The sequence below is a fragment of the Pseudorasbora parva genome, chromosome 4 (assembly GCF_024679245.1).
Source record: "Pseudorasbora parva isolate DD20220531a chromosome 4, ASM2467924v1, whole genome shotgun sequence".
Taxonomy (NCBI): Eukaryota; Metazoa; Chordata; class Actinopteri; order Cypriniformes; family Gobionidae; genus Pseudorasbora; species Pseudorasbora parva.
The window spans coordinates 39,564,853-39,577,298 of record NC_090175.1 but is presented as its reverse complement, the minus strand read 5'-3'; the positions used below and the strand labels follow the sequence as shown (position 1 = coordinate 39,577,298).

The 12,446-nt window shown below is 37.1% G+C and overlaps 1 protein-coding gene and 1 long non-coding RNA gene across 3 annotated transcripts in view; one reads left to right on the top strand and one right to left on the bottom strand.

The window, feature by feature from the left end:
• The window catches only part of chrna8 (cholinergic receptor, nicotinic, alpha 8), a 140,499-nt gene that overhangs the window by 2,019 nt on the left and 126,034 nt on the right, over nucleotides 1–12,446 (bottom strand). For both annotated transcript variants that reach the window (XM_067441728.1, XM_067441727.1), the window contains exons 7-9: nucleotides 5,152–5,346; nucleotides 4,930–5,016; nucleotides 4,699–4,808 (exon numbers count right to left, since the gene is read on the bottom strand). In XM_067441728.1, coding sequence (XP_067297829.1) covers nucleotides 4,699–4,808; nucleotides 4,930–5,016; nucleotides 5,152–5,346 — 392 coding nt within the window. The remainder of the gene's footprint in view (nucleotides 1–4,698; nucleotides 4,809–4,929; nucleotides 5,017–5,151; nucleotides 5,347–12,446) is intronic.
• LOC137073351 (uncharacterized) overlaps nucleotides 5,173–12,446 on the top strand; it is a 41,942-nt gene continuing 34,668 nt past the window's right edge. Inside the window, exon 1 of the long non-coding RNA XR_010904770.1 lies at nucleotides 5,173–5,293. This is a non-coding gene — a long non-coding RNA (uncharacterized lncRNA). The remainder of the gene's footprint in view (nucleotides 5,294–12,446) is intronic.

Here is a 12,446-nt window from a genome sequence, read left to right as displayed (position 1 = left end):
CTGGCCCATATTGGTTTCATTTGTTATGCATCTAGTAACGCGGCACATATTTTCTCTATGAGTATGTGTCCGGAGTGACTTGAATGTCTGGTCTGTTTGTGATCCTTACAAATTGTATGATGCCCAGTTTTTCCTTTGTAACAATTTACAAAGTCTGCAATTGTATGATGCCTAGTGTAAAATCTGTTCAGATTTTAAAAGTTGTGCAATGTATTCCAGTCTTAGCTCTAGATATCCACTGGTGTGGAGTGAGCGGACGCTGCAAATACATTCTTTGTGGTAGTTAAGAAACTGGGAATGCCAGGAAATCAGCAAAAAGTTGAGGAATACTCAACTTTGTGCAGATATTTGCAAATAAACTGTATTCATATGAGGTGGAAAATCCTGGGCAGAAGCCAGTTAAAGTTTGAGCAGTGATGTTTGCAATGAGGTTTTTTTGGGAACTGCAAGAATAATTATCCACTATCCTCGTCCTAAAAACGAAAACCCCTAAGGAGCCATAGGGGAGCTTCACCTCTACTATCCCAGATTGATCGAGGGAAAGTGCTCATGCCCTGCCTGGAAATGTCCAGGATCCAAAGACTCCCAGTGCCCCTAAAGGTGCCCAGTAACAAGAAGGGATGCTGTAAGTCAAATTACCTATACCAAGGCTCCAACGGGAAGCAGAGGACCCTACTTTAAAATGAGGGAGGGTTAAATTCTACACTTAACCCCTAAGAACAGCCTACTAAAGAAAGCATGCTAAGCGCTAGCTACTGCCTTTAATACTGATGTTCTTCTAAAAAGGAGCCACTAGGAGCTATCCTACTTAAAGACCATAGAGTCCTGGGACAAAGCAGCTCAACCCTCTAAGAACACTTGTCTAGGACCTGCCATAGTCCATACTTGATTAAGTTAGCACTAGCCATAGTCAGTGAGGCAGTACTCTTAATGGGAGAAGGGCCCTTCTTCATAATCCAGCTAACATTGGCGAAAGCAATGCTTGGTCTCTAGTTTAGCTAACCTAGCTCAAGCCTGAGCTGAGGTTATTTAGGGTTACCATCCCTGTGGTTGCTGCCTAAGGTTTTGAGGACCATACAGTATGCTTGAAATCGTAATGGAGCAACATAAACTGGAGTTAATCCAGGGCCAAATTGCATGAAAGCCCTTAAGTTAAGAAAACCCTTAGTTGTAAGGTTTAGGGTACCCTTGGTGAAACAAACCTAAGGGTCCACTTAAGCAATCTTAAGGCTGTCATTGAGTATTTCCTTTAAATGCTTAAGTTTTCCCTTAAGTTCTGTTATGTGTTGCAACAAAGTCCTTAGTAACCATTCAACCCTTAAAAAATAAAGGGATCAGAATAGGTCCCTTAAGTCATCTGCTGAACTCAAACCAAATTGATGATTTCATGTTAATTGAGAAAGAAAGTACCGATGTGCATTTTTACCAATCATTTAAAATAAGCCTGTGGAAGTATGACGTGACACAGTGTATAGTGATTAAATAAACATTCAACACCAAAGTTTTCATATTTTTTTCATTACTTCCACTGTGCACTTGAATTCATTTTTTCATGGCAGGCTTTCATCTTGTGCGCAAGAGTTACTGATTAAAGTGGCAGGCTTGGGTGTTTTTACCCTGTCTTTAAAAAAATGCTGTTTGTCCATGGTCCAGATTGGTTAAATAATAATCAGCAAACTGAAGTTTTGAACAAAGTGCCATTGATGCGGTTACAATACAATAACAACGAGTTGGACGTATATAATGTAATTTAATGGAAACCGAAGTGAGTGGCGCGGCAGGATTTATAACATCCTCAGGTCAGGTGTCGTAGCTGGACTCATAAAAACAATGTGCTCGAGGATGCTCTGTGTTGTCCATCAGACCGCATTTAATATTCTCCATACCTCAAATATTGTATAAGGGGAGAGCGGGGCACAACCTAACCTCTCAGTTTGTGTAAATCTACTTGGGGTTTAGAGTATTTATTTTTCCCACATTAATTGCACACATGTCTAGTACAATTATGTGGTTTTGTTTCATTAATACAGCGTGTATTTTTTTTTAATTTACCCCGAAATAATGGAAGTGACATGTGACAACATGGTGGGGTACATTGAAACATGTGAGGGGGCACACTGTAACATGACCAAATGACAGCTTAAAATGTTATCTGATATAATCAAAACAATATCCAAAACAAACTAAAATATTTTGTCAATAAAATACAATTATTAACTTTCTGAAATAAAATAATGGCATTTTTTATCAATAAAAATACACATTTTTGATTTTGACAACAAAAACATTGCTAATACAGCTACAGCATAGTTAAAAACTAATAATAATGAATAATTTCTGAACATTGACTCTCAGTCCTTTTTGACACTTTCTCATGGTTTTTAAAAAGAATTCATAAAAGTATAGAATATAGCGGCTAAAATATCTAATAGCGGATTTAAACCACAGCCTGCATCTTCTGCTGTTAGATCAGCATTAAAGAACGATCTCAACTGTTAAATAACAGATATAAGATACAAATAATATCAGATTTCTCTTCTTTATTTTTTAAACACAAAAACAGAGATGAAAAATAAACTTAAGTAAAAAATTTACTTTTGCTATGGTAAAATAAATGTTTAGTGATATCTTCCAAAGATCTTTTTTTTATTTTGGTGCTATTTTTCTCTATATAGTGTTGATATGGCAACTAGTAAATACACAAAGTTTCGTCACCCCGGCATGTGTGGAAAGTGTAAATCATGCGTGTTACAACTAACCTAGGTTAGTTACAACTAACCATTGATAGGTTGTGCCCTGCGCTCCTCTACAGCTAGCCTTACAAGCCAGACCCACATTAAGATGTTTGGTCTGGAAACTCACCATTGACAGGGCTCAATCCGAGGGGCGGGATAAACGGTTGTCTTTCAAACTCCCTCTGCACGCAGTAGGACAGCGCTTCAACCAACCAGAGCAACGTGAAGCGGAGCTAGTTGACAGATTAAGCTTTCGCCGCATCAGGTCGGCAAAACTCAGAAAATCTTCCCTTTTTAAGAATGACTTCAGTACCGTTCTTTTCTCAGGGAAAAGCTTAACTCCAAGTCTTCCAGTATCGCGGTCAAAGCTGATTCGAAAGGCTGCCGTTCGCCAGCTTCTGCGTTTACTAGTAGCACGCAAGCGCAACTCGGCCGTCATTATGTTAAGCCCTGCCCACCGACTCTATAAACGATGTGATTGGCCTGAACAGAGTTTGGTTTTTACAGCTGAGAACTGTATTGAGTTGCTAGACGACACTCACGGCAAATTAGATTTGCTGCCTCTATAGGGTGCGTCTAGATTTCAAAGCTACCCTACAGCTGTATAGTTTAGTAAATGTCAAACCTGTTTAAAAGTCAGTGGTCTGTTATGTTCTGTTTATTGTGTGAAATTTCTTAACTATAGCAACCACTTCTCCATTGCTGTGTTTTGTACAAAACTATCACAAAATGTTTAGTATAAACACTTAGGTAAGAGCGATGGTTAGGACGTTTGTTGCAACGTTCTTAAAGAACTTTCTTAAAGAAAAATGTTCCCCCTTAGGGATACAACCACTACAGAGGTTTAATGCAACCAGGCCCAGATTCTCATTACTTGTTTACCAACCCCATGTCTTTCCTTAAATTTAACAGCTTTACCCTCAAGTCCTGTGCCGGATCTGGCGTAAAATCGTAAAATAGTCCATCAATCCAGCTATAGGGCCTAATGTAAGCACTTTTTACAACCTCTTGTGCCCCAACACACACCCTTATTCAGGTTATGTGGGATGTGTTTGTGTGTGTGTATGTAAGGGTTAGGGGGTTGACTGCTTCAGGAGACAGTTCCTGCCCGTGATCCAAATTTTGTAAGCAGATCTGCTTGGTACGCCTGCAGCACAGCCATCGTGATGGCCCAAAAGCATCTCTTTAACAGGAGGCATTCTCACATATTCTGCTCATGCAATCCATCCACATTTAAATAATTTGAATGGATAGATGCAAGCTGAAAGGGATAGATGCAACTGAATATGGCTTCATCCATGACTTCACCTCAGCATGAAGTTTGGTAAAAAATGGAAGGCCCAGAAGGCACTCAAGAAGAACATCCTGATCCAGCAGATCACTCAAGCCAGTGACTGAGGAACGCGAGAGAGCCTTACCTCTCTCAAACTCCTCAGTCAGCTCGACCAGCAATCCCCATGACTTCAGTCTGTGCTGTGCCACGGCTACCACGGGGCGCAGACACTTGTCTCACGGCCCTTGAAAATAGGGCCAGGCGTGAGCGGAGGCTTCTCACTAGAATCTCTCACAATGGGTGTATTTAAATCTTTCAAGAACTAAATGCACATGCTCCCCACCCAAATACAATGCAGAGGTTGGGGGATCTGGGACATAGAGGCACGCACTTCCGGAAATTCTTGCTAGTGGGTTTATCCATCATGATCGCTTTTAACACGTGCCAATACTATCAAATAAACTTATGCTCTGGGGCGCTCGAATAATGACGTCATGGACTGTTGTTGGCCAATATATATATATATATATATATATATATATATATATATATATATATATATATATATATATATATATATATATATATATATATATATATATATATGTATATATATATTACACACATGCTTCAGACACAGGTATTGAGTTCTACATCAAAAGGGAACTACTCAATTGAGTTTTCACTCACCCATCTTGGCATTTTTCCCCCTTGTGGATCATGATGATGAAACTGCAGAACGAGGACAGTGACAACAACTGACAAGCCCACGATCATCATGGTGCTGGCGAAGTACTGAGCTACAGAGCCAAAGAATACAACTGTTTAAATCTGCAAGCTGTACTGTCTAAAACATTAATGAAGAAGAAGTTCTTCATGAGATTCAGTACATCAGCAATTTGGATGTAGCCCTTAACTTACCTATGAGAGGAACTGAGTCAGAGGTGGCTGGCATAATCTCAGCCACCAGCAGCATGAAGACCGTTAATGACAAGAGGACAGTGATACCTGACAGACAGGAAAGAGGAAAAAGTAAGTATAAAATAAAATAATGTCATTTCTTCAGACATAAAAACGCATAATTATGCATATATGGTCATTATGATAAAAAAGAGAGAAAACTTTAGTGCATGTTTATTTTACCCAGTGATATCTTCTCTCCAGAATCAGCGGGCAGCAGGAAAACGAGCAGAGCCAGGCCAGAAATGAGGACACAGGGAATGAGCAGATTGAGACCATAGTACAATGTTCGCCTACGCATTGTTACTGTAAATGTCACATCAGGGTAAGGCTCCTTACAGCACTCATAATACAGCTCATTACGCTTCCCGGGGACCTCTGACAAAACACAAAGGAACGCATTCAGGTTTATGTCATTCAACAGCAGGCATTTCCCACAAATACAGTACACTCCGGTGTCCCATTACTTTTTATGAAGCAGTAAAAGCAGAAATCCCATGTTTTTTGTTGTGAGATTAAATATTGTCTAACACACAATAGCATGAAAAGTGGCTAGTTTTAAGCTTCTTTTTTCCCCAAACTGTCATATTAATTCATAATTACGAGAAAGTCATTATTATGAGAATTTGTCTCAATATTTCTCAAAGGCAGTCACTTAATTAGATGTCGTAAGAACAATTACATCTCTTAAACCATGTATTTGGAATGGACGTAGTAATACTTAAAGAGCTCAGTGATTCACTAGTTAATGCTGTCACGTAAATTATCAACCTTTCAATTTCTCAGGAGACATTCGCGTGTGCTTGGAATTCACCTGCTGTAATGCCTATATTTAAAATGGTAGATTGTCATTATGTTAGTAATTACAGACCTATTAGTATTTTACTTATAGTCTCAAAGGTTGCAGAGAAATTGATGGCTGTGCAAATCACTGATTATCTGAATACTAATTCATTTGCTTTACATCTGATATAAATGAATGTGGCTCCCTTTTAGAAGAGCATCTATAGCACTATTCTACTGAGATAGCCAAGTGCTACTTCACTGAAAAAGTTAAGTCTCTGTTAGACGAAGGTGAGGTTGTCGGGTCGGTGTTTTTTGACCCCCACACAGGCTTTTGACACTGTAAACCACATAATTCTTACGTAAAAAAAATGTTTAGGTTTTCATTTTTCTTCAGAGACTTTGAGGTGGATACAATTATATTTGTCCAGGGACACACAGCATGTTCGCGTGCATAATTCTAAATCAGCCCCCTTACGTATATCTACAGGTGTTCCCCAAGGATTATTCTGTGTCTATTGCTATTTATTAATATCAATGATCTTCCATTTTTTCCTGACACTAACATCCAAATAAATGCACACAACACTGTTATTTATACACTGGAACAGTGTAACAAGTTGCAAACTAACTTATAAAATCACTGGTTAATAAGTCACAGCTTGGCTAGAACAATACTGTTTTCAACATCACTCAATACTCAATCTATTTTCTAAGTTGGGATAACCTGATCAAATATTTAGATGTTTGTCTTTGTGTTTAACACTAAACATGTCTTCCCTTTTAAAACAGTATGTTAACATTAGAGTAATTGCGCATCAGTCCACAATGGGTGGAGAAAGAGGGCACTATTATTCCTCTCAGAAAATATAAATGAAGTCTGTCTGTAAATTCAGTCAAAGCCACAAGGAATCCCGTCAAAAATTAGAAGACTGGATACATACACTGTAACAAATATTGTTGGTTTAACTTAAAAATATAAGTAACCTGGTTGCCTTAAAATTTTGAGTTTATTGAAATAAAAAAATTGAGTTGATACAATGAAGGAAATTGGTTTAATAAATAGAAACTCAAAATATTATTGTATCTGAACCACATTAAACAATTTGATAAATCATGAAAATAGCACAATTTGGCATTTCACTTGTTCATCACAAATAAAACACACAATTACCCAATACGTATATAAAATATTTGAATAATATTAAAATAAAGGTTGTCGATTCTAAAAATGTTCATTGTATTAACTAAAAATTTTAAGGCAACCAGGTAACTTATTTTTTAAATAAGTTTTTACAGTGTAAGGTTATTTTAAGTTTCATCTTAAAAAATAGTTACCTAATCAAACCACTGTCAATATTAGCATCTTAATATGATTTAAGTCTATTGGTTACGTAGCACAATATGTTTAGATACAATTTTATATTAATGTATTTTAGCATGATTTCCATGTGGAATCATATACTTGTATTTTTTATTTGATAATGTGAATGTTTTGTGTGTGTGTGTGTGTGTGTGTGTGTGTGTGTGTGTGTGTTTGTTTGTTAATATAAGATGCTTTGTTTCTATGGTGACTTTTTAAGAATTGGTGAAGGGTCTACAGGTGAAAACTAACATTTTAGCTAATTCTGGCACAGTAAACTTAATATAATGGGATGTTAAGTCATAATTGGTTTCTCATTATGACTTAATGACAGTATGGTATTCTTTTTACTGGTATTCTTTTTACTTGGCAGAAAAGGTTTCCATACCCTACTGAATGACAGCTTCACTTAAACTACATTTGCAAACCTGAAACGAATTCCGCCATTTATTTTTTGGTATGAACAATTTTGTCTATTGAATTCAGATGTTTGTTTAAAAATGTATTTCAAGATAATGATGTTAAACTGTATTTCTTTTTAACTAACTTGTAAAAGGTTAGAAACAGCTCATACAACATTTAGTTTGATATCTTGAGGTTGATGATCAACATTTAATTTGATGAAAAAAGTACCCTATTTTATATGCTCTCTTTGTTAGGGAGACACCAAAGTGGTTTAAGGTAAAATCTAAGGCAGGACTTCAAAGTGACCTATCTCCAAAATAACTAAGTTAAAGGCTTTTCTGAAAATAGAGTCTGACAGCCAAGACAAGCATGTGACAGGACCAAATCACAGGCAGGATCTTCACAACCTTTAAAGTGCATAACCGAAAAAACAGTTTTCCCAAAAAGCAATATCTACAGCAAACACAAGATTCAGCCATTGTTTGCTCTGTTTCTTGTCCTTGATCTTGGTTTGCACACAACAGATATTTGCTTTCCTTTACCCTAATTTTTGCAATGCAATCTAGTTAATCCTACAGCGCTCTCCAAAGTACAGATCAAATTAAATTATTCTGTGCTTTATAGTCAAACAAGCCCAATCCAAGCTTTATTGATATAAAACACAGTGCTGTCATCCAAAATTAACAGTACCTTAAAAGTCAATCCAAACTGAATGTATGAAATAAGCCCTATTCCTAACAGTTGCAAGAGTCAAGGGAAACAATGGTATGACATGTTGGAAAATGAGACAGCCTTGATCTGTCCGGGTCAGACAGCCCTCCTCTCCGATTGATTAAAAATTAAATCAGAATTGTAATTAATCAAACTAGGCAGGCGGAGGAAGAGCTTTCATCAGGATTTCACGCTGGTCAGAATTGTTATGGTGCTCAGAGACAATCACATCAAAGCAAATGGCTGGTTTGAGTCATTTAACTGATTACAAAAGACATACCTGAGTGATGTGGTTTGTGAGTGTGTTTGAAGGGGGATGGAACTTCCATTTACAAAGATAGTTATGCAAATTTGCCAGATAAATGGAAAGACGGAAAAAACAACCTGATAACACACACATAAAGATGTCGAAAGATTCTTGTTATGTATCATATGTTTTCAGAGTGATCAGTAGGTTGCGCCTGTGTGTGTGCGAATGCGTGTCTCCCTGCGGTGTTAAAGATGCCCATTCACAGACTGCCCGTGTCACTGCACAACCTTGGCACCCAATTGCCCATTGGTGCCAGCCAGAATCAGTGCCAAAGCACTGCCAACTACCATCAGGACCCCATCTGTCGAGCAGACCCTGGGTCACATTGGCAATGAAAGCGTAAAAATGAAAGACTGAGACCAAAACAGAGAGATTAAACATCCAAACATGATCAGATTATGAGATTAAAAAAACCTGCACGCAAACATTCATTTCTAATAATATTTCTAATATTAGTGCAAAACATTCTATGGTGTTGCGCACTATTAACTAATGTTATTTTATCCTGTTATAACGTAAAACCACAGAAAATTAAATGTTAACATTCTGTCTTTGCTGTCTTAATCCATAAGAATAACAAAAGAAATGCTCTCATGAGGGTATGATGGTCAAGACATCCTCAAAATTATCCACTTAGCATTCAGATGAGCCAATAACACTTTTGCACACTTTTCCATGAAAGAGATGCAGGCAAGAAAGTTTTGTCCCTCCAGGCAAAGAAAACCATTCAAACAAACACGACCTATACTGAGCACACGTGACCCATACAACCCATTGAAACTCTCAATGGGTAAGAGCAAACAGATCTATACCATTAATGTGTGTGTGTCACCAGTCAGAAGGGATGTTTGTACTTGGTTCTTTCATAAAAATGGATTTAGATCCTTGCAAAAAAATATTTATCTCGCTCTCTTCAAACTCTCAGCCCTAAGCTTGTCATGTCCAAATTTCAAAACTTATGATTGTTTCAAATACAACAGTTTGGACACACAAGTAGATCATTATTAAGTTCATTTATTCATTTGGAATATGATACTTATTTAAATAATTTAAGGGAACAAAGAAAAGGGGAACAATAGTATAAAAAAGGAACAAGTAAAGTTCCATTTAAACTTGTTATAAATATGTTTATTTTTAAATATGCACACATTCACCCTTAATCATTTGCCTAATATGCAGAAAAGGGCACAGTTAACATTTTATCACTTTCAATCATTTATTACATGAAAAAGATTTTGAGTTTACATCAGTCTTTTAACATCCCTGTTTTGAAACAGTCGTCAAATATTTAATGTTTAGCTAGCTACTTACATTTTACATTGCACAGTTAAAACTGAAGTGGCATGCTGTAATTTGGGCAAGGCTTCTGTGAACAGTTTTTGATTGGCCATCTCAATCATTTTTACTTCAATGCTCGTTTCTAGACTGCCGAGGCAGACCAGCCTAAAACTTTAAAACTTATGCCACCATGATGATATTTCAAAGGCTCCTAATTTTGTTCTGGAGGTCTCCTACAATAGGTATACATGTATCTAATGTTAAAAAAAAAGTCATATACGTTGGACATCACCTTGTTATGTTCAAAGATTCAGTCTCTCTAAACCCCTCCATACCCTATTATATTGGTTATTGGTTATATTATTTTTTTACACTGCTTTCAATGATTATTGGTATTATCGTGTGGAGTCTCGAATTTGCGAGATTTGCACATCTAAATGCTTGCTCATTGAACAATGCTTTACTCTGTGAATTAATATTAAACACACTTGATGTTTTTTGTATCTGTGAGACTTGGCATCCACTAAATGACTATATACACTTGAATATGAGTACTCCACCATGTTATATTGACAGGCTGCATCTAAGTGGTAAAGGTGGCAGTCTGGAGAGCCTGATATATCTGTCACTGAAATTACTATTCCCTGTGTATCATAATTTGAGTGTATTGTATTCAAAATGAACAGTCCCTATTCTTATTTTACTCATCTATCATCCTTTAAAACCTAATCCTCTGTTTTTCACCAAACTCGCAGAACTACTTCCATCTGTTAGTTCTATTTGTCCAGCAATAACGATCACTGGAGACATTAATATTCATGTGGATAATTCTAATAGTAACTAAACAGCTGATTTCATCGAAACAGCAGATTGTTTTAATTTGATCCAACATGTTAATATTTCTTCTCATAACAAAGTTCACACACTTGATCTGATGTATTCTATTAGGCTAGATATTGACCAGCTAGTACTTACATATTAGTGACCAGTGACCATAAGCTTCTTACTTTTAATCTGTGCACAAAAAGGGTAATCAGTTTTAGAAATGTCAAGAATATAAAGTTTGACCCTTTTTTTATGTTCGATATGAGAGCATCCAACAGTAGAAACCACTTCTATTTCTATTCTATTTTATCATCTGCTTTGGATGTGTTCGCCCCTAGGAGAGAACGTGTTGTTTAATTTATTAAATCATCACCTTGGTAGGCTACACCATTGAGCTTAGGGCTCTTAAGGTGACAAGTAGACAGCTTGAACCCCTTTACAAGTATTAAGACCTATGTAACCCTCAAGGAGGGAACAGAGATGTCACGCTCTCGGGCTTGATCCCAATACTTCGGTATGTTCCGAAGTGACGTTGAATGTGACAGACTGAAAGGAAACACTTAAGTCAATACACTGAAGCACTCAAAGTCTCTTAATTTTGAACATTGTGAACACTTCCTTTACTACTGTTATTGTTCTAAAAGCCCTTAAGGTTGCAGTTATTAAACAAACCTTAAAAAAGCCTGGATGTGATAAGTATGAGTTATCAAATTACAAGCCTTTCTCACTAAGGTTTTGGAATGGATCTTTGTGACACAACACAACTTGAAATTGGGTCAATCCTTAGAAGACACAATGTTTCGTTTAATTTTTATGCTGATGACTGTCAAATATGTGCCGCTAAGCCACTCAAAAACCCTTTTAGAGTGTCTAATTGAAGTGAGAGCATGAATGGCTATGATTTTTTTGTATTTTAATGAGAGAAGTAAAACTGAGTTTGTGTAATTTGGAAATTTTAATCCATGCTTTTATCACTACTTGTTTAGATTATTGTAATGCCCTTTACACTGGTCTTAACAAATCACTCCTGGCACGCTTACAACTAGTCCAAAATGCAGCTGCTCGTCTTTTAACTGGAACTCGAAAACATGACCATATTTCACCAATTCTCTAATCCCTCCACTGGCTGGCTACCTGTTTATTTTAGCACTAACTTTACAAATCTGTTATTTGTTTTTAAATGTCTTCATGGCCTGGCCCCCCAGTATTTATCTGATCTGCTTGTGCCTTACACCCCTTCTCGCTCACTCCGGTCGGCTGATCAGGCTCTGTTAGTCATCCCAAAGACAAAACGTAAACTTAGAGGTGATTGTGCGTTTGCCGTGGCAGCTCCGAGACTATGGAATGAGCTGCCTCTGCGCATTAGACTGCCTGAGTCTCTCCCTGTTTTTAAATCCAGACTCAAAACTCATTTATTTTCTTTGGCTTTTGGATCAGTTTGAGGGTTGACTTTATTGTGTTATTGTTGTATTTGTTTTATTGCTTTTTGGTGTTTTGATCATGCTTTGTGAATTGTGTTCAGCACTTTGGTCAACAGTGTTGTTTTAAGGTGCTTTATAAATAAAGGTGGATTGGATTGGAAGTCAACTTTTGGAACCATTTTAATCTGGGTAGACAGTACATAGACTGCCTAGGTTTGAGTTATAAATGCCCTGCTTGTCTCAGTTGACTCTGGAGCCTCTGCCATCTTGGTGTTTTTAGATCTGAGTGCAGCATTTGACACAATGTGCCACTTCATTCTACTCAAAGGCTTGAGAGTTGGCTTAGCATCAATGATACTGTGCTTAAATTGTTTAAATCCTA